Source organism: Hemitrygon akajei, chromosome 3 (assembly GCF_048418815.1).
Source record: "Hemitrygon akajei chromosome 3, sHemAka1.3, whole genome shotgun sequence".
NCBI classification, from domain to species: Eukaryota; Metazoa; Chordata; class Chondrichthyes; order Myliobatiformes; family Dasyatidae; genus Hemitrygon; species Hemitrygon akajei.
This window is the reverse complement of record NC_133126.1, coordinates 194770205-194795938: the sequence shown is the minus strand read 5'-3', so window position 1 is coordinate 194795938 and position 25734 is coordinate 194770205. Positions and strand designations below refer to the sequence as shown.

Below are 25734 nucleotides of genomic sequence, written 5' to 3'. Positions count from 1 at the left end.
CCTCTTCCTGTCCCATTGAATCGATACCTGCATGTGGCAGCGAGAGGTGGACTTTTGGAAAGAGAGCTTCTGCTTACAGGACGGGAACAACGAACCAGGACGGAACACTCTTAAGTACAGTAAGAGATGCTTAAACCTTAATTAAGACATTCCTTTTCATTGGCGTGATACCATTAGCTCGGCTGGTAGAGCTGCTTCCTCGAAGTGCCAGTGACCTGGCTCCCCACATCCCAAAAATATTCAGAGTGCTATATAAGTTGCCTTCTGTAAATTGCCCCTCATGTACAGGTGACTGTTGAATATTTGAGACAACCAACGTGAGTGTCAGAAGATTTTTTTACAAATACTACAGTAGCTTTGTGCGTAAAACTGGGCGCTTAAGGGCCGGCATTGGCTTGGTGGGCCGAAAGGCTTGTTTCTCTGCTAAGACGCTCTATGATGAGATGGAGCAATGATTTGTTTCAATGATGTTTGTCTGAGTCTTGCAGCTCAGTTACTTCCAATCAGAATAAATTATATTAAGTGTCTGAAGGGCATTGGCACATGGATGGGAATGGTGTAGGACAGTGGATCCCAACCAGGGGTCCATGGATGCCTCAGTTAATGGTAGCAGTCCATGGCATAAAAAAGGTTGGTGTAGAGGGATAGGAGCCCAATGCAGGCAAGTAGGATTAATGAAGATAACTATCACAGTCTCAGCATATATGAGGTGGATCTAGAGGGCCAATTTGTGGGCTGTCTGATCCTATGGTTCTAAACCACTAAATAACATCTTGTATTCAGCCCAAAACATCAACTGTTTACTCTTTTCCATAGATGCGGCCTGACCTGCTGAGTTCCTCCAGTGTTTTGCGAGTGTTGCTTTGGACTTCCAGCATCTGCAGACTTTCTTGTGTATGTACAATGAACCTAACCTTAATCAACAATGAGAAAGAAACTGAGAGTACTGACGTAGTATTGAGAAAGTAACCTACTGTGGTAAGATTAACTATGATTGTCAATGCAAATGATGTACAGTATTTCACAGTCTGTTTCGATGTACATGTGATAAATAAATCTGAATCCAAACCTAAACACCAACTTACATATGAGGAAGCTGAAAGTGCTGTAATTCTGATGTGCTACAGCTAAAGCAACAAAAGGTTAATTTCCCCAAGGACGAAGTATAGTTTAGAATTTCAATGTAACCCTATATTTGCTGATAATGAGTATTGTTTGGCAAGGGACTGAAGCCAAAGAATTTGAAGCGAGGTAGATCACAGCAAAGAATGCCATTCAGTCTTTTGTATTTGTGCCAAGAAATGCGTTTAACCCACTAAACAGCAGGAGCCCTTCAGGTGGAGGAGAGGATTTAACTATTGATATCCCAGTTTGATCACAACTCTCAATCGTAGGCAGTCATTGGGGTCCTGCTTCTGTCTTCTCTCTGTGGATTGGGAGACACTGTGAAGAATTGGTGGGCTTGAAGGTCTGGGAGTGAGCGAGATGATGGAAGAGAATAGGTTTTATTTTTATTTATCTGGAGATCCTACGCAGTAACAGGCTTTTCCGGCCCAACGAGCCCACACTGCCTAATTACACCCATGTGACTAATTAAACTACTAACCCAGAATATGTGGATCCTACAACCCACCAATAGACAACCCCTTAGGAAAATATCTTACTCGATTCGAATGACCACTACCCATATGTCTTTGGAATGCGGGAGGAAACCAGAGCACCTGGAGGAAGCTCACGTCGTCATGGGGAGAATGTACAAACTCCTTACAGATGACATGGGAACTGAACCGGGGTTGCTGGGCTGTAACAGCATTATGCTAACCACTACACTGTCGTGTTGCCGAGTGTTTATGAAACGTTTTTGTGTTCAGGTAGCTTCTTGGCAGGTTACACAGGATCCAGAAGGAGTGTGATAATGCGTACTGTCCCTCATTCTCCTCATTAAATGTCAGGGTATGGAAGCTTTGGAGAGGGTGCAGAACAGATTCAACAGTTCTTTGTCTCAGTTAGACGACATATGCTATATGCAGAGGTTGAACAAATTTGAGTCGTTTTTTTCTGGAGTGTCAAAGGCTGAGGGACTAGATAGAAATTTATGACATTATTAGATCAACCAGGGTGGTGGGGTGGAGAGGCATCTCTATCCAAGGAGGTTTAAGGCACATTTTCCCTCTGCTAGCCTGGGGCAAGGTGTAGCGCCTGCTTAACCCCCTCCTCTACCTCCAATCAGAGTCATGTGAAGCCATGGGAGTAGGTGGTGGATGACTGTATGAGCAGCTGGTGTATATCACAAGTCCTAATTTTGCAAATACTGATGTCAGGCAGACAATCTGTGAAGAGTATTGATAATGGCTGAGATCACCCGGCTTGTAAAGACACTGCCCAAAAGATGGCAATGGAAGACCACTTCTGTAGAAAAATGTGCCAGGAGCAATCATGGTCATGAAAAGACCATGATTGCCCATGTCATACGACATGGCATGTAATGAATGAACAATTTGATCCACAGATAGCTTAGACAGTCGGAGTCTTTATACCTAGGGTAGAAATGTCAAATAGTAGAGGGCGTGCGCTTAAGGTGGGAGGAGAAGAGTTTAAGGGAAGTGCATGGAGTGTGATTTTTTTTCCACAGTTATAGGTGCCTGGAATGGGATGATCAAATTTCAAAGTAAACATGTCACCACATCCAACCCTGACATTGCTTTCTGCAGGATGCGAGGGGTAGTGGTGGAAGCAGCTACGACAGTGGTGTTTAAGAGGCTTTCACTGAGATACATGATTACATGGGGAATGGAGGGATATGGACCAAGTACAGACAGAAGGCATTTAGTTTAATGTGGCAAAATATATGGCATAGGCACCATAATTTGAAAGGCCTGCTCCTCCACTGTACTGTTTTCTGTTCTAGACTCAGTGGCCAACTTTATTAGATACCTCCTGTACCTAATTTAGTGGCTACTGGGTGTGTGTTCATGGTCTTCTGCTGCTGTAGCCCATCCACTTCAAGGTTAGACATGTTGTGCATTCAGAGATGCTCTTCTGCACACCACTGGTGCAATGCATTTTTGTTTGAGTTACTGTTGCCTTCCAGTCAGCTTGAACAAGTCTGGCCATTCTCCTCTGACCTTGCTCATTAACAAGATATTTTCGGCCACAGAACTGCAGCTCGCTGGATGTTTTCTTTTGTCTTTCACACCATGCACTGTAAACTCTGGAGACTGTTGTGGGTGAAAATCCCAAGAGATCAGTAGTTGCTGAAATACTCAAATCACCCCAACTAACACCAACAATCATTCTATGGTCAAAGTCACTTAGATCACATTTCTTCCCCATTTTGATGGTTGGTCTGAACAACAACTGAATTTCCTGACCATACTGCATGCTTTTATACACTGAATTGCAGCTACATGATTGGCAGATTAGATATTTGCACTAATAAATTTGCATACAGGTGTACCTAATAAAGTGGCCACTGAGTGTATAATTTGGCATTGATCACATAGTTAAACTTTGCCTGGTGTGTTTTAAGTGTAGCTGCTAACTTCTCATCCAGGTTGGTCACTATAACTGAAGTAATTCAACCCACACAGAGCAAGATCTCACAAACAGAGTTGAAATCATCATAGCTTCAATGATGTTAATTGTATGGCACTGGACTTATCAACATGGACACACTGCTGATCTTTGATTTCATCGTGTTCAACGTTGTCTCCAGGATGGCACTGGTAACTAATGGTGACATTTTGCAGGCAGCTCGCAAACCTACTAGATACTCTAGTAGATGTACTTCTGAACTGTGATCACTGCAGTCCACAAACTGCAATTTTCCTTTAAGGGATGTACTTTTGAGTCATCTAAATGAACTGGTGTTCTTGCAGTATCCTGGGAGATTCAGCAAGTAATATTTTCAGGAGCGCTGGTACATTGGGGCAGCCATTGCTGGGAGTGGGCAGTGCGGCAAAGCCTGACAGTAGAAGACAAACCAATGCTCAGCTCCATTTCAACACGCAGATTATAGGGTCAAGCGAGATTAGAATCGTCGAGGCTGAGAGTAGAAGATGAGCAGGTGTTCAGTGCTGTCTGCCTGGATATGACTGGTCTCTCTCTATTCTCACTGGGCAAGAGGGGCAAGAGTCTTGGATCCTGCACTGCTGGGTTGGCCTGTGGGCCAATGCTGAACGGGCTCCGCAGCCATGGAATCACCTTCAGGAACTCCGCAGTTCATGTTCCACATGTTATTTATTTACCCTTTTTTAACTGTGCGATTTGTCTTCTTTTGGATATGTGGTGGTTTTTGTTGTGTGTAGCTTTTTGTGAGTTCCATAGTGTTTATTTTGTTTTGTGGCTGACTGCAAGAAGATGAATCTCAAGATTGTAAATGGTATGCATATTTTGATGATACATTTGAACTTTGATGTTTCACTGTTAACATTTTCCTCTTGCTAACCATTTTAAATCTCAGACCCTTTTCAGAGGATGTATTTACTTTTAACCCCAAAAAAAAGCAGCTTATGTTAAAAGTTTCAAAGATTCAAAGTAAGTTTTATTATCAGAGTACATGTATGTCACCACATACAACTCTGAGATTCTTTCTCCTGTGGGCATACTCAGCAAATCAATAGAATAGTGACTATAACAGGATCAGTGAAAGATCAAGAAGAGCATGGATGACAACAAACTGTGCAAATGCAACTGTAAATAAATAGCAATGAATAACAAGTGCATGAAATAACAAGATAAGGAGACCTTAAAGTGAGAGCATTGGCTGTGGGAACATCTCAATAGATAAGTGTAGTTATCCCATTTTGTTCAAGAGGCTGATTATTGAGGAGTAGTAACTGTTCTTGAACTTGATGGTGCGAGTCTTGACACTCTTGTACCTTCTACCAGATGGCAGCAGTGAGAAAAGAGCACGGCCTGGGTGGTGAGGATCTTTGATGATGGATGCTGCTTTCCTATGACAGCATGTAGATGTGCTCAATATTTGGGAGGGCCTTGTCATGATGTACAGGGCTGAATCCGCTGTGCTTTTAGAATCCTCCATTTGGCATTGGTATGAGGCTGTGATGCAGCCAGTCATTACTCCCTCCACTACACATCTATAGTATTTTGTCAAAGTTTTTGATGTCATGCCAAATCTCTGCAGATATCTAAGGAAGCAGAGGTGCTATTGTGCTCTCTTTGTCATACTTAACCCTCGTGGATGAAGAGCTTACCATGACATGATTACACTGCCGGTGAGCAGCGATGAGGATTTATATTCTGCAGCTGTCTACCCACTCTCAGTACCGATGCAGGATTGCAATGCTTAAAGTTGACCCATTGAGTTTCTCGAGCAGATTGTTTGTGCTCCAGGCTCCAGCATCTGCAGCTGCTTGTCTATTAGAGAAGTCTCTATTTCTGTGATTGGCTAGTGATAATGCTTTTAGCAATGCAGCTGCTAATTGGAATGATCCAATTTACAACCAATTGACTCATGAAAACCCATTTTAAAAACTCCCAATACATCTTGTGACTTGCTTGTTGCTTTCATATCAGATCAATAGTGTAGGGAGTTTGCAGCCCTGTGGTAGAGGACAAACAGTTTTTTTTAAAGCCATAACAAACACAGAGTGTGCTCTACGGGAGATTTAATCACCTCCTGTGGAATCACACACTTGTCTGGCAGGACACAGCTGAGAGATCACCACATCCTGCAAGGTTGGTAATTTGCCATTTCAAGTCTCTGTATTGAAGAAAATTCAGGAGGAAGGTCATATGTGCAATCGCAAAATGTATGATGTTTCAGATTTAGTTATTTAATTATCATTAGAAAGTGAAATGTATTGTTTGTATTAACTGAGGATGTGCTGTGGGCAGCGTGCAAGTATCGTCACAGATTCTGGTGCTAACATAGTATGCCCACAATGTTCAGCAGAACATCACAAGCAACAACTTTTCTTATTCTTTAAATAATTATCCTCATAAGTATTGCATTGTGCAAGTACAATGCACTTAACATTGTCAAGGATCCCTCCCATCCATCCAGCAATCTCTTTGACCCCCTACCATCAGGTAGGAGGTACTGTAGTATTAGAGCAAGGATTTTGGGATCAGCTTCTTCCCCCAGGCGTGAACCTACTGAACTCCTCACCATGACCCAGGTCTCATCGCGTATGAAGTGTCAATAGCATCATACTGTATACTGTTGCCAGTCTTCTGGAATATATTTTTGTGGGAATGTTACTTTATGTGTTGTGTATGTGAGTTATATGTATCGTGTTCCATACCTAGGTCTGGAGGAACATTGTTTCATTTGGAGGTATGATCTATGTCAATAAACTTGAACTTGGAGAAACAGGGGACTTACAGATTCAAAGTCAGAGAAGTATCCTTTCTCTCTGCCTCCAATCAACAAACCACCTTTGCATTAATTATCCAACTCGCCTTGGATCCATTGTGCCTTAATATTCAGGACTAGCTACCATGCCGGACCCACATTGACTGTTTATTTCCTTTCGTAGATGCTGCCTGACTTGCTGACTTCCTCCAGCATTTTATGTGTTACCGTGAAGCATCTTGGAGGTATGCCTAGCCTGAAGAAGTTTAAACTTTCTCTTTGGTGGGAGTTCAGTTAAACCCTTTCACACTGCTCCCTCTCTGATCTCTGCTGCTATCCTCCCATCCCCTATTTTTTCCCAGTCCTGATGTAGGGTCTCGGCCCAAAAGGTCGACTATTTATTCCTCTCCTTAGATGCTGACTGACCTGCTGAGTTCCTCCTGCATTTTGTATATGTTACTCTGGATTTCCAGCATCTGTAGAATCTCTTGTCTTTGTGCAGGGCTTTGTCAAGTGCCTTACTAAAGACCGTATAGACAATGTCTAATACCTTGTTCGCATCAGCCTTCTTAGTTGCTTCCTGAAAATCTCCAGCTGGGACTTTGAGGTCAATGAGGTGTAATGGCTTTACTTTGTACATTCCAGTTTACATAGAGTAATGTACATGGTTAACTGACCATGGAATAGAGTTCCTTGCCTATTCATTCTTTTGACAGGTTATTTGCCTGAAACCCGGTGTACTGGAATAAACTTTGTTTTTTGAATAACAGTGTTTGGTTAATCTGTTTATATTAACAACATAGAACAGTACAGGCCCTTCCGCCCATGATGTTGGGCTGACCGTTTAACCTCCTCTAAATTCAATCTGACATTGCCCATACAACTCCATTTATCTTTCACACCATGTGCTTGTTTAGGGTCTCTTAAATGTCCGTAATATATCTGCCTCTACTGCCACCCCTGGCAGTGCATACCGGGCACTTACTATTCTCTGTGTGAAAAAACCCACCTCTGACATCTTCAGGGACAGCCGTAACCCTGGCAGATACTCGGGCAAAACCCTCAACTGTCTGCTGCCAGAGTCATGAATGGCCAGCGTTGTCAGGCCCAGGAGCAAGTTAACCAGGAGATCCCCCAAAATGAGGACGTGACCTGTGTACTCTTTGTGATTCCATCAGATCTTAATTTCTTGTTTCATAACTAGAAGGGATGAGATGGCCTGTTTCTGTGCTGTAATTGTTATATGGTTTATAAAGGATGTTTATAAACATCTGAGTAATCCCAATGGTCCATCGATTTCCCCGGACTTCCTCTCAAAAGCTCTCCCAACCACACTAGAGCCTCCCGACAGGATTCCAGTAGGCCGAGCAGCATCTGTGCTGGACGGAGAGGATTGATACCCTGCTTCGGGTCTGAGGTGGAGAGGGAAATGGCCAGTATTAGGATCATAAAACCATAAGACATAGTCTTGTGGTTTGGAACTTCAAAGCATAAAACTAATTAAAAGAAAGCATGAAGCTGGGAATAACTTGAGTATGGTTAGTTTCTTTGACTTAAGGCAGGCAAATATGTATGACATGATGGCGCATGCCATTCGTATATTCTTAGATATAACCTTCAATTAATTATGTGAACAACAAAGAATTTTTAATCAAATAATATATTTGCAATATTACTGAAATATTAAATAAACTATACTCCTCCTTGCTTAGCTATAAACGCCAACTCAATACAGAATGGCCACACCTAGATGTGTAGCATATAGCTCCTCCAACACTTCAGCTCTAGCTTGTATGGCAGAGCAACTCACAATACCTGCATGAGGCAACCCCCATCAAGGGCAAGTTCATCCCAGCGCCGGTAAATATGGGAGAATGTTCCAGCCATTTTGTCTTGCCACATAGGCCTGAGACAGTGGGGTGGGGTCTTTTCTGGTTTCCCTTTGGATCATTCCTGCCATAATAGGGAAACTTCTGATTTGTATTCAGGAGAATATGTCAAGAGGAGGGTCCTTGTTTGTAAACTTTTCACATGCTGTATTTCCTTTTTCCAGGGTAAACGGGACAATCGATCAGCATTTCCATGATTAGATATCCCCTTGAATTTGATCTGTCATTGTAACCCCAAGAAACAGAGTCCATCTCTGCATTCTCTAAGACCATAAAACCAAAAGATAGAGGAGGAGAATAAAGCCATTTGGCCCAACGAGTCTGCTCCACCATTTAATCATGGCCGATCCACTTTTCTTCTTGGCCCCATTCTCCTGCCTTCTCCCCGAATCACTTCATGCCCTGATCAATCAATAATCTATCAAACTCTGCCTTAAACTCTACCTGAGCTGTTGGGGAGGATTTAAACTAATTTGGCAGGGAGTTGGGAACCAGAGTGAAGGGAATCGGGAAAGGATAGATGGTAAAAAAGCAAACAGTCTGCAGTCAGACTGTCAGGAAGGGCAGGCAGATGACAGGACTTAATTGCAGCCAGCAGGGTGAGTATCAGTGCATTAAGGATACAGTCTCAACGTGTTATATCTCAGTGTACGGAGTATAAGACACAAGGTGGGCACAAACTTGTTGCACTATTACAGATCATCAGGTATGTTGTAGCTAACTCTTCTCTCTGAATCGTGGCTGAAGGATGGTTGTAGTTAGGAGCTGAATATAAAAGGATACACAATGTATCAGAGGGATAGGAAGGTAGGCAGAGGGGGTGGCAAGGCTCTGCTGGTAAAGAATTTCATCAGATCAGTAGAAAGATGTGACATGGGATTGGAAGATGTTCAATCCTTGAGAGTTGAGTTAGAAACTGCAAGTTCTATTCAGACCTCCCAACAGTGGCTGGGATGTGGATCACATATTACCACAGAAAATAGAAAAGGTGTGTCAAAAGGTCAATGTTATGATAGTCATGGGAGATTTTAACGTACAGGTCAATTGGGAAAATCAAATTGGTAATGGATCTCGAGAGTGAGTTTGTTGAATGCCTACAAGATGGCTTTTTAGAGCAGTTTGTCATTGAGCCGCCTACTACTGGATTGGGTGTTTTGTAATAAACCAGGAGTGATTAGAGAGCTTGAGGTAAAAGAACCCTTAGGAGCCAGTGATCACAATATGATTGAGATCAACTTGAAATTTGATGGGGAGAAAGTCTGATGTAGCAGTATTTCAGTGGAATAAAGGAAATTACAGTAGTATGAGAGAGGAGTTGGCCAAAGTAAATTGGAAGGAGATGCTGGCAGGGATGACAGCAGAAAAGCAATGGCTTGAATTTCTGAGAAAAATGAGGAAGGTGCAGGATAGATGTATTCCTAAAACAAAGCAAAAATTAGCGGGAAGATAGGATTGGGAAGCTTTTAAAAACCTACAGTGGCAACTAAAAGAAACATTAGGAGGGAAAAGATGAAATGTGAAAGCAAGCTCGGAAGCAATATCAAAGTGGATGGTAAAAGCATTTTCAAGTATGTTTTAAAAAAGAGATGAGAGTGGGTATAGGACTGCAAGAAAATGAGGCAGGAGAAATAATAATGGAGGACAAGGAGATCACGGGTGAACTAAATGAGTATTTTGCACTGTGGAAGACATTAGCAGTGTGCTAGATGTTGAACAGTGTGCGGGAAGAGAAGTGAATGCAGTTACTATTACAAGGGAGAAGGTGCTCAAAAAGTTGAAAGACCTAAGGGTACATAAAAGTCAACCAGAACAGATGAACTATGCATCCTAGAGATTGTGGAGGCATTAGTAATGATCTCTCAAAAATCTTTGGATTCTGAAATAATGCCAGAGGACTGGAAAATTGAAAATGTCACTTCACTCTTTAAGGAAGGAGGAACGTAGCAAAAAGGAAATTGTAGACCACTTAGCTTGACCTCTGGTTGGAAGATGTTGGAGTCAATTGTTAAGGATGAAGTTTTGGAGCACAGTACTTGGTGACACAGGACAAGGTAGTACAAAGTCAGCATGGTTTCCTTCAGGGAAAATCCTGCCTGATGAGCCTGTTGGAATTTTTTGAGGAGATAACACGTAGGATAGATAAAGTGGATGTTGTATATTTGGACTTTCAGAACACTTCTGACAAGGTGCCACAAATAAGGATTAAGAGCCCATGGAATTACAGGAAAGTTACTGCCATGATTACAACATTGGCTGATTAGTAGGAGGCAGCAAGTGGGAATAAAAGGATCCTTGTCTGGTTGGCCGGCAGTAGGTAGTGGTGTTCTGTAGGGGTCAGTGTCGGGACCACTTCATTTTATGCTGTATATCGATGATTGCTTTGAATAGATGGCTGTGTTGCCAAGTTTGCAGATGATACGAAGATTGGTGGAGAGACAGGTAGTGTTGAAGAAACAGAAAGGCTGTAGATTAAGAGAATGAACAAGAGAGTGGCAAATGAAATACAATGCTGGACAATGTCCTTGTGTGGAACACCCTAAAGGTTAACTTGCAGGTAGAGACAGTGGTGAGAAAGGCAAATGCAATGTTAACATTAATTTCAAGAGTTCTAAAATACAAGAGCAGGGATGTGATGCTAAGGATTTATAAGGCACTGGTGAGGCCTCACATTGAGTATTGTGATTAGTTTTTGGGTTCCTCATCTAAATAAAGGTGTACTGGCATTGGAGAGGGTTCAGAGGAGGTTCAGAAGGATGATTCCAGAATGAACAAGTTATCATGTGAGGAATATTTGATAGCTCTGGGTCTGTACTAGCCGGAATTCAGAAGGATGAAGGGGGATCTCGTTGAAACGTTCCAAATGCTGAAAGCCCTAGACAGAGTAGATGTGGAAAGGAAGTATCACAGGGTGGGAGGAGTCTAGGACAAGAGGCACGGCCTCAGGATAGAGGGGGCGTCCATTTAAAACAGATGTGGAGAAATTTCTTTAGCCAGAGGGTGGTGAATTTGTGGAATCTGTTGTCACAGGCAGCTGTGAAAGCCAGGTCATTGGTTATACTTGAGGCAGAGCTTGACAGGTTCTTGATTGGACATGGTATCAAAGGTTATGGGAAGAAGGCTGGGATATGGGGCTGAGGGGGGAGCCATGATTGAGCAGACTCGATAGGCCAAATGGCCTAATTTTGCTCCTGTGTCGTACGGCTTCATGGTCTAAATATACATAAAGACTTGGCCTCCACAGCTGCCTGTGTAACAAATTCCAAAGATTCAGCAGCCTCTGGCTAAAGAAATTCCTCCTCATTTCTGTTCTAAAAGGACTCCCCTCTATTCTGAGACTATCCTCTGGTCTGTGCTGATGCTATTAGTGGAACACCCTTCTGTGGTTTGAAAATAAATGTTAGTGGTCAACAGCAGTAATGGGGTTAAACTCTGTCCCATAAAAACATGTAGATATGGTCAAGAGGTTCAGTTGTTCCATCTAACCACCAGATTTGGAAGAAATGTAATCTAAATGACTTTGACTTGGAATGATTATTGGTGCTAGTCAGGGTCAGTTGAGTATCTCAGAAACTGCCGATCTCCTGGGATTTTCACGCATGTCTCTAGAGTTTACAGAGAATGGTGTGAAAAACAAAAAGCATCTAGTGAGCCACATACTGCGGGTTAAAATGCCTTGCTAATGAGAGAGATCAGAGGAGAATGGCCAGACTTGCTCAGCTGATTGGAAGGCAACTGTGGCTCAAATAATGATGCATTACAATAGTGGTGTGCAGAGGAGCATCTCTGAATGCACATGTTAAACCTTGAAGTGGATGGGCTACAGTGTAGAAGAACACTAACATATATGCATATATACAGGAGTGTATTTCTCCCTTAACCTATAATCTCTAGATAATTTTACCCAATGTCTGCAATAAAAGCTTGCTTGCATATACACCACCTATACCCTTCATAATTTGTATACCTGTATCATATCTCCCCTCATTCTCCTACGCTCTGGGGAATAAAATCCTAACCTAGTCAATGTTTCCTCATACTTCAGATTGTATCATCAGCATTGCAACAGCACTCCATATTTATTAAAATGTCTGCTCACCGGAAAATTGGATGAAATGTTTTTGAAAGTATAATGATATACTTTCTAATTTAAGTCAAAATAAGATCAGTTGTTTGAAAATTTCCTCCCCGGAATGTTCAATGCTTTGTTCAATAAGACTGAGATTTTGAGACTTATTACATGATGTCATAGGTCAGAGGTCAATTGTAATTTATTTGGATCAACTGTGCACAGTTGGGAATGGTGACATTTAACAAAACCCTAATTGTTATTACTTATATTTGCTTGGACTTTCCAAGTGCCAATTGATTTTGATTGTACTGGATGCAGTTCAGCAAATATTTATACTAGTGATGGGTTTCTGAAAGAACAATTGTCCATCTCCATGGAAACCACACTGTTCACTCAGTTTGAAACATTTCTTGGGACTACTGCAGACACCTCAAGCTTCTGGCAGTGGTAGGTACCTGGAGCTGGTGGAACAGCTCCTCACCACCTCGTTTCCTTGGATAATGTGCCATACTACTCTCCTTTTCCTGAAGGTAATGGAAGGGATCTTTCCAGCCATCCTGTCCCTTAGCTGAGATGCTGAACCTAAAGTCCCCATCTGCCTGAGTAGATCCCCAAAGCCATTCCTTCAAAGTTTTCCCTAATCTCAACCAACTTCACTGAGGAGAAGGACAGAAGCTGTTGCTCTCCTTAGAATCATCAAGTCATAGAAGAATATAGCTCAAGATGCAGGCCCTTTGGCCCCACCAGTTGCTGCTAACCAGAGTCAATTTTCTGCAATCAGCTAATATCTCTTCCCCTCCATGTACCAAGTGCTTCTTAAATGATAGTATTGTATTTGCTTCAACCACTTCCTCCAACAGCTTGTTCCATATACTCACCACCTCTGTGTGAATAAGTTGGCCCTCACCTCCCTTTTAAACCTTTTCCCTCTCTCCCCGAATCTATATGCCCTACTTTGGCCTCCCCTACCATCCACCTTATCCATGATTCTCATAATTTTAAACATTTCCTTAGGGTCACATCACCCCTCATTCTCCTACATTCTAAGCAATAAAAAAACAAGCCGGGCCAATCTCTCCCTATACTGCAGAGAGAAAGCAAGTCTCTCTCAGGCCCTCTAGTCCAAGCAACATCCCTGTAAGTCTTCTCTGCACTCTTTCCAGTTTAACTGTGTCTTTCCCGTAACAGGCATGACATCTAAAACTTTGACAAAGTTCTGTAGATGTGTGGTGGAGATTATATTGACTGGCTGCATCAGCTTGGTCTGGAAACACCAATACCCTTGCGTGGAAAATCCTAGAAAAAGTAATGGATATGTCCCAGTCTTGTTCTAGTAAAGGTCTCCCTACCATTGAGTACATCTACATGAAACAGTGTCGCAGGAAAGCAGCATCAATCATCAGGGACCCCCACCACCCAGACATGCTCCCTTCTCACTGCTGCTATCAGGAAGAAGGTATAGGAGCCTCAGGGCTCACGCCACCAGGTTCAGGGACAGTTACTACCTTTCAACCATCAGGGTCTTGAACCAAAGGGGATATCTTCACTCAACTTCACTTGCCCCATCATTGATATGTTCCCACAACCAATAGACTCATTTTCAAGGATGTTTCATCTCATATTGATATTTATTGCTTATTTATTATTCCTTCCTTTTTGTATTTGCACAGTTTATTGTCTTTTCCACACTGGTTGAACACGCAAGTTGTTGTGGTCTTTCATTGATTCTGTTCTGGTTATTATTCAATGGATTTATTGAGTATGCCCACAAGAAAATGAATCTTATGGTTGTTCTTGGTGACATATATGTACTTTGATAATAAGTTTACTTTGAACTTTGAAATTTGAACAGGACAACTAAAAACTCTACGCGGTACACAAAGTGCAGCCTCACCAATGACTTGTACAACTCCCATGTTCCAACTAGCACTAGCCAAACTGATGAACTCAAATTCAGATTCTGAGGGAGCAGTGTGCTAATTGTCGTCTTCACCAGCCTGTCTGCCTGCTGTGCTGCTTTCAATGAACTGTCCCTTTTGGAATCTTCAGCAACACACTCAAAATGTTCAAGGAACTCAGCAAGTCAGGCAGCATCTATGGAGAGGAATGAATGGTTAACGTTTTGGGCCAAGACCCTTCACTTGGGCTGGACTGGAAGGGTGCACGAGACAGAACTTGAGGTGGGGATAGGGGAAGGAGTACAAGCTGGCAGATGATAGGTGAATCTGGTGAGGGAGAAGGTGGGTAGATGGGGGAAGGGAAATGAAGCAAGAAGTTGTGAGGTGACAGGTGGAACAGATAATGGAGCTGAAGAAGGAGGAATCTGATAAGAGAGGACATAGAACAAAGGGAAGGAGGAAAGGCACCAGAGGGGGGTGATGAGCAGGTGAGAAGAGAAAGGGGAAGGGGTAAGAGAGAGTAGGAGCAGGCAGAAGGGGAGTCAGAATAGGAAAAAGAAAAAGAGAGAAGGGAAGTGGAAAAAATAACTGGAAATGAGATAAATTGATTTTGTGTGTATTACTCAAGGCTTCCAGCATCCACAGAATCTCTTGTTCTTGTATTCTGTGAGATCTTGTGGTGCACAGATTGTCCCCTACAGATGTGCATTTTTGGCGCTCAGCTGCTTGGGGAAATCATGAGTTAATACATTGTGCAAGCTGTTTACGACAAGAACCCTATGTTAAGGTTCTAGAGCCTCCACAACACAGATGTAGTAACACCGCCACCCACAGACATGTCCCAGGACAGCAGTTTATTGTTACCTTTTATCTGGAACATTGTCATGTTCATGATTGTATTGAGGGTGGACCAGTTTTGAAGTTCCAACTCAGAGAAATATAGAGGGATACAGCACAGAGACTGGCCCTTTGGCCATTGTTCATCAACCACCTTCTTGCATTAATCCCGTTCTTAAAAATTCATTCCACATTCCCGTCAATTTTCACTGGATCCCACCCCTCACCAACCAGCAAGAGGCAGTCTACAGCTGCCAACTGACCTACCAGTCCGCATGTCTTTGGGATGTGAGAGGAAACTCATGCAGTCACAGGAAAGAACATGTAAACTCCACATAGGCAGCACCGGAGATCAGGATTGAACTTGATATGGTAGCCTGGTAGTGGATGCCCTACTGTTGATGGTAGCGTAACAGTTAGCACGACACTACAACAGCCTGGGGTTCTATTCCTAACCCGACTGTAAAAAGTTTGTATGCCTTTACCATGAACATGTGGGTTTCCTCTGGGTGCTCTGGTTTCCTCGCACAGTCCAAAAGACGTACTGGTTAGTAGGTTAATTGGTCATTGCAAATTATCCAGAGATTAGGCTAGGGTTAAGTAAGAGAGGTGGGTGTGCAGACTGTCTCATAGTGCTGAAAGGGTCTGTTGTGCACTGTATCTCTGAAAAAAGTGAAGAAAATAAAATTAATAGATAAGTGAGAAAGCCATTTCCCTGAGATGAGAAATCAATAATTGCCCATAGATTTCAAGTCATAGATTCACCCCAGCTCATCCAAGATGCCCATCTAAAATAGTCCTATTTGCCGTCTCAAACTATCCATTTACCAAGTGAATGAGGAGTGACCTTATTCAGGTGCAGAATTTTATGTACCAAGTGCTTCTTAATGACACTATCATACCTCCCTCTACCACTTCCTCTGGAAGCTCATTCCATGGATGTCCCACCCCTTGTGTGAAGAAATTACCCCTCAGGCTTCTCTTAAATCTTTCCTCCTCACCTTCAACCAATACAAGTAACCTCTTTAAGTAAATAGGGAAAAGTATTAGCTGGGTGAGTTGAGAGTAAAACAAAATGCTGCAGGAACTCAGCAGGTCAGGCAGCCTCAATGGAGGGGAATAAACACTCAACATTTCGGGCTGACACATTTCCTTCCCTTGAGTGGTGAGATGGAGATACATCACTACCTAAGGAGGTGTGAGGCTCCTTCTCTCCATTCACCTGCAGGTCACCCTTGGGCAAGGTGTAGAACTTGCTTAGCACCCCTCCCCCCCCCACCCCTGATCAGGGTCATGTGAAGCCATGGGAGTAGGTGGTGGATGGTTGTATGAGCAGCTGATGTATATCACAAGAAGAAGGCAATGGCAAAATCACTTCTGTAGAAATATTCCCCAAGAACAAGCATTGTTATGAGACAGTGATCGCCGACATGCAATACGGCACATAATAATGATGATAATGATGACCCTTCATCAGGAATCTCCCTGAAACATTGACCTCCATAGACACTGACTGGCCTGCTGACTTCCTCCGGAATTTGTGTGTGTTACTGCGGATTTCCAGCATCTGCAGAATCTCTTGAGTTTATACTCAGTTGTGGGGCTCTAGAACTCAGTTCCAGAAAAAGTGTGGGAGAGTGAAGCTGTTACCACAATTAAACAGGACTTGGATGAGCACATGAAGGTCCCTCTGCTGGCTTTGGTTGGCATAGATTCAATGGGCCAAACAATCTTAGTTTACAACTATAATAGTTCAGTAACATTCTATTGCACTTTTTTCCTGAAATGCCAGCAAGAAAATTAATCTCAAGGTACTGTATGTTAAAATATACATACCTTAATTATAAATAAGTATACATATTTAGGAAGAGGTGACATAGGATTGGGAGATGTAAAATTAAAGTTAAGCTATTGCAAGGGTAAGAAGGCCGTGATGGGAATTATTTACAGGCTTCTGAACAGTTGCCACAATGTGGCCTACAAATTACAACAGGAGATAATAAAAGCATGTCAAAAAGGCAATGTTACATTAGTCATTGGGGATTTCAATGTGGAGATGGATTTGGAAAATTTAGTTGATGCTAGACCCCAAGAGAGAATTTGTGGAATGCCTCCAAGATGGCTTTTTTGAGCAGCTTGTGGTTGAGCCCACTAGGGGATCCACAATTCCGGATTGGGTGTTGTGTAATAAACTGGATATGATTAGGGAGCTTAAGGTAATGGGACCCTAAGGTAAGAATGATCATAATATGATAGAATTCACCCTGTAATCAGAGCAGGAGAAGCTAAAGTCAGATGTATCAGTATTACAGTGGAGTAAAGGGAATTGCAGAGGTATGAGAGAGGAGCTAACCAAAATTGATTGGAAGGGGAGACTAGCAGGGATGACCGCAAAACAGCAATCTGGAGTTTCTGGGAGCAATTCAGAAAGCACAGGATAGGGACTGTACATCCCGAAAAAGTATTCTAAAGGCAGGGTGACACAACTGTGGCTGACAAGGGAAGTCAAAACCAACATAAAACCAGAGAGGGCATATAATAGAGCAAAAAATAGTGGGAAGTTAGAGATCGGTAATTTTTTAAAAACCAACAGGAAAAACAAAAAAAAACATGGGGGGGGGGGGGGAACAGGTAAAATATAAAGGCAAGCTAGCCATTAATATCAAAAATAATACCAAAAGTTTTTTAGATATATAAAGAGTAAAAGAGAGGCAAAAGTATCCCGAAAATGATGCTGGTAAGATAGTATGGGGAACAAGGAAGTGGCAGATGATCTGAATAAGCATTTTGCGCAAGTCTTCACTGTGGAAGACTCTGGTAGTATGGCAGAAGTTCAAGAGCATCAAGTGGCAGAAGTGAGTGAAGTTACTATTACTAGGGAGATGGTACTTGGGGAAACTGAAAGGTCTAAAATTGATGCAGTTCCTATAAAAAGTATTCACCCCACACTCTCTCTCCCCCCCAGAGGTTTTCAACCTATACTGTTTTACAGTATTGAATCACAGTGGATTTAATTTGGCTTTTTTTTACATTGATCAACAGAAAAAGACTTTGTCAAAGTGAAAGCAGTAAATTAAATACAAATATAAAAACAAAATAATTGATTGCATAAGTATTCACCCCCTTTAATATGACACACCAAATCGTCACTGGTGCAGCCAATTGGTTTTAGAAATCACAATTAGTTAAATGAAGATCTGTTTTTGGAGACCTATATGCAGTCAAGGTGTTTCAATAGATTGCAGAAGAAATACACGTGTACCTGGAAAGTCCAACTGCTGATGAATCGGTAGCCACACAAAAACTACACCATGAAAATACTCCAAGCAACTCTGCAAAAAGATTACTGAAAAGCACAAGTCAGGAGATGGATACAAGAAAATTTCCGAGTCACTGAATATCATTTGGAGTACAGATAAGTCAATCATCAAGAAATGGAAAAAATATGCAAAAGCTGTAAATCTGCCTATGACAGGCCATCCTCAAAAATTGAGTGATCATGGAAGAAGGGGACTAGTGAGGAAGGACACCAAGAGACCTGTGATAACTCTGGAGAAGTAACAAGCTTCAGTGGCTGAGATGGGAGAGAATGCACATACAATAACTGTTGCCCAGGTGCTCAACAATTGTAGCTTTATGAGGGAGGGCCAAAGAGAAAGCCGCTGTTGAAATAAAAACTCAATGAAATCTCAGCTCGAGTTTCCCAGAAAGTATGTGGAAGACACTGAAACATAGAAAACCTACAGCACAATACAGGCCCTTTGGCCCACAACGCTGTGCCGAACATGTACTTTAGAATTACCTAGGATTGCCCATAGCCCTCTATTTTTCTAAACTCCATGTACCTATCCAGGAGTCTCTTAAAAGACTCTATCGTATCTGCCTCCAATACCATTGCCACGCCATGCACTCACAACTCTCTGCGTAAACAGATCCCTGAGGCACACCGCTGGCGACGACTTCCATGCAGAATATGACCTGTCTACAGCCACTCTTTGCCTTCTGTGTGCAAGCCAATTCTAGATCCACAAAGCAAGGTCCCCTTGGATCACATGCATCCTTACTTTCTCAATAAGCCTTGCATGGGTTACCTTATCAACTGCCTTGCTGAAATCCATATGCACTACATCTACTGCTCTTCCTTCATCAATGTGTTTAGTCACATCCTCAAAAAATTCAAACAGACTTGTAAGGCACGATCTGCCTTTGACAAAGCCATGCTGACTATTCCTAATCATATTATGCCTCTCCAAATGTTCATAAATCCTGCCTCTCAGGATCTTTTCCATCAACTTACCAACCACTGAAGTAAGACTCACTGGTCTATAATTTCCTGAGCTATCTCTACTTCCTTTCTTGAATAAAGAAACAACATCTGCAACCTTCCAATCCTCCGGAACCTCTCCCATCCCCATTGATAATGCAAAGGTAATTGCCAGAGGCTCAGCAATATCCTCCCTCATACAGTAGCCTGGGGTACATCTCATCCGTTCCCGGAGAATTATCCAACTTGATGCTTTCCAAATCTTATCTTATCCTCTTGCTTTTCACATACTTGTAGAAGTCAGCTGGAAGAAGGTTCTATGGTCTGATGAAAATAAAATTCGCATTTTCGGCGCAAGTCAAACACCACACATCATCAAAAATGCACCATCCGTACCGTGAAGCATGGTGGTGGCTACATCGTGCTGTGGGGATGCTTCACTGCAGCCGGCCCTGGAAGGCTTGTGAAGGTAGAAGGTAAAATGAATGCAGCAAAATACAGGGAAATCCTGGAGAAAAGCCTGATGCAGCCTGCAAGGGAACTGTGACTTGGGAGAGATTATTTTTCAGCAAGAAAATAACCCCAAGCATAAAGCCAAAGCTATACAGGAATGGTTTAAAACAACAAAGATGATGTCCTGGAGTGACTATCTCAGAGTCCAGACCTCAATCCATTCAAGAATTTGTGGCAGGACTTGAAAAGAGCTGTTCACTCACAATCCCCACGCAATCTGACAGCTTTATCAGTATTGTAAAGAAGAATGGGGAAAAATTAGTGTTCAGATGAACAAAGCTGATAGAGACCTATCCACACAGACTCAAAGCTGTAATTGCTGCCAAAGGTACATTTACTAAATACTCAGATTTACTCCTGAATCTTCCCCATGAGCGGGTATAGCCGCAAGGCAGCGGAGGTTTGAGATCAGAGTCTTCCTTCTCTTAGATGAGCTACCAACTACAGATAATGGGCCCCATCTGCCCAAAGTGACTGGGTTTTAAGGCACCAGAACCTGCATTTGCCCTTTCTCCTGTCAGTAGACGTGGTTCCACCAGGCTTAGTAGCCAAGCCACACATGAAGGCCAGGAGCTGGACTTGGTTGTCAGAGGCTATTTGAGGTGCACACCATTGGGAGCATTTAATAGGTAGTGGGAGCTTGTCCCCATTACCACCCCAGCTGTAACAACCTTGAGGAACCACAGATAGGATAGACAAAGGAGAATTGGTGGATATTGTGCACTTGGATTTTCAGAAGTCCTTGACAGGGTGCCACACATGAGGCTGCTAAACAAGATAAGAGCCCAGGGAATTAAAGGAAAGACACTAGCATGGATAGAGCATTGACTGATTGGCAGGAGGCAAAGAGTGGGAGGAAAGGGATTGGACATAACAGTATAATTTGAAAAGAGGTGCAAGGGGATATGGAAGTCCTCGTACAGGATTCCCTAAAGGTTCATTTGCAGGTTGAATTGGTGGGGAGGAAGACGAATGCAATGTTAGCATTCATTTCAAGAGGACGAGAATATAAAAGCAAGAATGTAATACTGAAGGCACAAGGTCTCACTTGGAGTATTTGAGCAGTTTTGGGCCCCTTATTTTTGAAAGGATGTGCCGACTTTGGAGAAGTTTCAGAGGAGGTTCACAAGGATGATTCAGGGTATGAAAGGGTTATCATTTGAGCAGTGATTTAAAAGCTCAGGGACTGTAGTTGCTGGAATTTAGAAAAATGAGGAAAGATCTAATAGAAAACAGTTGGATGTTGAAAGGCTGAGATAGAGTGGATGTAAAGAGAATGTTTTCTGTGGTGGTGGGGGGGGGGTCTAGGACTAGTGAGTGCACCTCAAAATAGAAGGATGTCCATTTGGAACAGATGAGGATTTTCTTTCATCTGAGGATGGTAAGTCTGTGGAATTCATTGACACAGGTGGCTGTGGAGTCGAGGTCACTGGGTACATTTAAGGCAGAGATTGATCAGTTCGTGATTAGTCAGGCATGAAAGATTATGGGGAGAAGGCATGACAATGGGTTTAAGAGGGAAATGGATCATCTGTGATGAAATGGCGGGCCAGATGATGGGCTAAATGGCTTGATTCTGCTCCCATGTCTTATGGTCTTGTGGTTTTTGGTGAGAAATTTTCTTGATCATGGAACTTTAAAATCTGAAGGACTAACTTTCTTTGTTTTTCTTTTAACTTCCAGAAGTTCTGACTACAGTGGGGAGTAGATCCCTTTTGAATTGATCCTGGAGAGAGATCGCGAAAATAGATGTTTATGGCAACAACTGTATAAAAGTTGGCTGCAGAATGTATTTATTGCAAACCTTTGATGCTAGGATGATCCTGCTGGTCATTTTATTTGTGAAGGTTGTCCTCAACTGGCTCATTTTAAGTGTAAATCGAAAGGTGCTCCAGAGTCTAATTGGCTATTTCTGTATCTCCTTATCCCTGATGGACTTGGCTTTGTTCACAAGCGTGGTGATGACTTCATTTCTGAATAACTACATCATAATCGGAGTTCAAAATCAGATCTGCCTGCTCCTGCAGTTCTTCTCAGATATCTACCGTGTCTTGCATGTTCCAATCTGTCTCCTAGCCGGTCTTGACTATTTTGTGAACTTGCGCAATCTCTCCAAATCCTTAAATGAATCCCGGACTTTCACATACCTCTTCACTGTGTTCTTATTATGGATTGGAGCCATAGTCTGTGTTTGTATTGACTACAAGGTCCATGTGGCATGGAAAGTGACATTAGACACCCTATTGTACCAATGTGATATTCCTTTCAGTAACCAGAGCCTACTTCTGTCTGTCTTGATCCTTATAATCTTTGTCCTGGTCTCAATTTATTGCTGGTCTGACCTGACATCCCTTGTCAGATCCTTGCATGTGGACTCTTATTTAAAAGAAATAGTGTTGTGGAGCACCAATCCAGCTGCCCAGCTACAGCCTCAGCCAAGCAAGAAACAGGTTCTGGCCAACATCATCCTTTGCTTTTCCCTGACCTGGATGCCATTTATTCTGCTTCAGTTGGCTATTGTTTTGATTTGGGCGCCACTTCCAGCCTATATTGACTTGAATGTTCCTTGGCTTTGCTTCCTAAACAGCTTCCTCATTGGCACTGTCTACTGGCTGAAACACAAGGACATCCCCCCTGATGTTGTTTCTTTGATCCCTGATGGCTTCTGCCACTGGGATTGCTGTAAGCTTCAGGAAGTTCCCTTTGTGTGCAATGAGAACTAGGTCCATGACAACAAGATTCTAACGGCCTGAACAAATGTCATTGCAGTGATCAGTTATTGATTGTTCCTCATTTTCCAGCCTCACAACTGCAGAAGAACATTTGACAATCATCAGTCTGAATTATCTAAAAATTATGTATGAGTTGAATCATTAAATTGAATTTTATTAAATCTCTCATTGTGCAGCTACCAATTTTTTCCCTAAGGATGCTAATCAGTTTGTCATTGTTTCTATCTGTAATTTCCAAGATATCATTTAGGTGGCATTTTAATTAAATTGATTTATTTATTGAGGAAGCCGAAGAGGCCCTTCTGGCCCTTCAAGCCTCACAGCCCAGCAATCGCCTGATTTATCCTAACCTAATCATGAGACAATTTACAATGACCAATTAACCTACCAACTGGTATATCTTTGGACTGTGGGACCTTAAAACTTTAAAATTTAATAAATAAATAAATTTTAAAATGATTTGTGCTCAGTTACTGGGATTATTTTCTGGGGGCATGTGACCACCATTTGCAATAATACTTTGAAATAAAAGGCTGCAGCTGGTTGGCAGTTTGTCGAGGGCAGTTGGGTAAGACAGGAGGAAACGTGGAAGAATTAAAACCAGGAGCTGGGTGGGCAATAGGTGGAACAGTGGGGTTGGGACCCGAGAGAGTGCATCAAATCTGAGAAATCAGTGGAGTCCAAATTCCAGTGTCATCTCCACCTTAATTAACTGTCCTCAACACCATCAGGAGTAGGGAACCCTGAAAATTCAATACCCTCTGAACTGAACTGAAATATACCTTTTGATTCCGTGTTTTGTATTCTGTAATTGTCACTTTTTTTTGCAGTTTGCACAATTTTTTTGCATGTGGGGGAGGGGGGGTTTGATGTTTGATATTTTTTATTGGGTTTGTTCCATGGTTCTTTGACTCGTGACTGTCTGGGGGGAAGACTGGTTTCAGGGTTGTATACTGCATACACTGTGATAACAAAATAATTTGAATCTTTGAAAAAATTTCTACATATCTTGGGTTAAATTAGAACTAGGGATCATGGGTTAAGGGTGAAAGGTGAAATGTTTAAGGAGAACATGAGTGGGAGCCTCTTCACTCAGAGGGTGATGAGAGTGTGGAATGAGCTGCCAGCAAAAATGGCAGACGTAAGTTTGATTTCAACACTTAAGAGAAATTTGGATAGGTACGTGGATGGGAGGGGTATGCACTGCTCAGGAAGTGAAGGTTGATGGAAGTAGGCAGCACAATAGTTTACCATGGACTAGATGGGCCAAAGGGTCTGATTCTGTGCTGTAACGTTCTATGACTCTGACTCAAAATTTTAATGACTGGCCCGTTATCCTGTAGCTCTGTGTGAAACTTTGAGACTTCTGTGAGAGAAGTACATTATTGTCACATGTACTGAGCTACAGTGAAAAGCTTGTCTTGCACACTGTTCATACAGATCAGATCATTACACAGTATGTTGAGCTAGAATAAGGTAAAACAATGACAATGCAGAATAAAGTGTAAAAGCTACCAAGAGAGTGCAGTGCACATAAATGATAAAGTGCAAGATCATAAGGTAAATTCCGAAGCCATGAGTCCATTAATCAGACAAGAGCACTGTTTAAGAGTTTAATAACAGTGGGGTAGAAGCTGTCATTGAGCCACGTGGTGCATGGTTTCAGGTTTCTGTATCTTCGACCTGATGGGAGAAGTGAAAAGAGAAAATGTCCATGATTATGCTGGCTGTTTTACTGAGATAGAAGTATAGAGTGTCCATAAATCCATAAGACCACAAGAAATAGGAGTAGAATTGGCCATTCAACCCACTGAGACTGTTCTGCTATTCCATCATGGGTAATTTATTATCCCTCTCAACCTGATTCTTCTGTCTTCTCTCCATAACCCTTGATGCTGATTAATCAAAAACATATTGAACTCCACTTCAAATATACCCAATGACTCTGCCTCCACAGCTGTCTATTGCAATGAATTCACTACACATAGATATTGAAATTCCTCATTATCTCTGTTCTAGATAGACAGATAGATACTTTATTCATCCCCATGGGGAAATTCAACTTTTTTCCAATGTCCCATACACTTGTTGTAGCAAACCTAATTACATACAATACTTAACTCAGTAAAAAAATGATATGCATCTAAATCACTATCTCAAAAAGCATTAATAATAGCTTTTAAAAAGTTCTTAAGTCCTGGCGGTAGAATTGTAAAGCCTAATGGCATTGGGGAGTATTGACCTCTTCATCCTGTCTGAGGAGCATTGCATCGATAGTAACCTGTCACTGAAACTGCTTCTCTGTCTCTGGATGGTGCTATGTAGAGGATGTTCAGAGTTATCCATAATTGACCGTAGCCTACTCAGCGCCCTTCGCTCAGCTACCGATGTTAAACTCTCCAGTACTTTGCCCACGACAGAGCCCGCCTTCCTTACCAGCTTATTAAGACGTGAGGCGTCCCTCTTCTTAATGCTTCCTCCCCAACATGCCACCACAAAGAAGAGGGCGCTCTCCACAACTGACCTAAAGAACATCTTCAGCATCTCACTACAGACATTGAATGACGCCAACCTTCTAAGGAAGTACAGTCGACTCTGTGCCTTCCTGCACAAGGCATCTGTGTTGGCAGTCCAGTCTAGCTTCTCGTCTAACTGTACTCCCAGATACTTGTAGGTCTTAACCTGCTCCACACATTCTCCATTAATGATCACTGGCTCCATATGAGGCCTAGATCTCCTAAAGTCCACCACCATCTCCTTGGTCTTGGTGATATTGAGACGCAGGTAGTTTGAGTTGCACCATATCACAAAGTCCTAAATGGATGTCCTTCTATTCTGAGGCTGTGCCTTCTGGTCCTAGACTGCCCCACTATATGAAACATCCTCTCCACATCCATTCTATCCAAGCCTTTCAATATTCCATAGGTTTCAAAGATTTTCTCACTCATTCTTTTTAAATTCCAACAAGTACAGGCCCAGAGCCATCAACTGCTCCTCATATTAACCATTTCAGTCCTGGAATCATTCTCACGACCTCCATTAGACAGTCTCTAATGCCAGTACATTATTTTTCTTAAATAAGAGGCCCAGAACTGCTCACAATGTTCCAAGAGTGATTTAACCAATGCTTTCTAAAGCCTCAGCATTGCATCCTTGCTCGATATCCTATGCTAGTGTCTGTAGGGGGGAGGCTGATTTCAATGATGTGCTGAG

The 25734-nt window shown here is 42.3% G+C and overlaps 1 protein-coding gene across 3 annotated transcripts; it reads left to right on the top strand.

Annotated features, from left to right (window-relative positions):
* gpr160 (G protein-coupled receptor 160) lies at positions 1 to 22763 on the top strand. Of its 3 annotated transcripts, none has more exons than XM_073038965.1 (3): positions 1 to 119; positions 817 to 894; positions 21473 to 22763. In XM_073038965.1, the coding sequence occupies exon 3, from the start codon at positions 21577 to 21579 to the stop codon at positions 22510 to 22512; it is 936 nt and encodes a 311-aa protein (XP_072895066.1). In that variant the 5' UTR covers positions 1 to 119; positions 817 to 894; positions 21473 to 21576; the 3' UTR covers positions 22513 to 22763. The 3 variants fall into 3 exon arrangements, with proteins under 3 accessions (XP_072895066.1, XP_072895065.1, XP_072895067.1); XM_073038964.1 differs by having other exon boundaries at positions 817 to 978; XM_073038966.1 differs by lacking the exons at positions 1 to 119; positions 817 to 894 and adding an exon at positions 5548 to 5700.
* The last annotated feature ends 2971 nt before the right edge of the window (positions 22764 to 25734 follow it).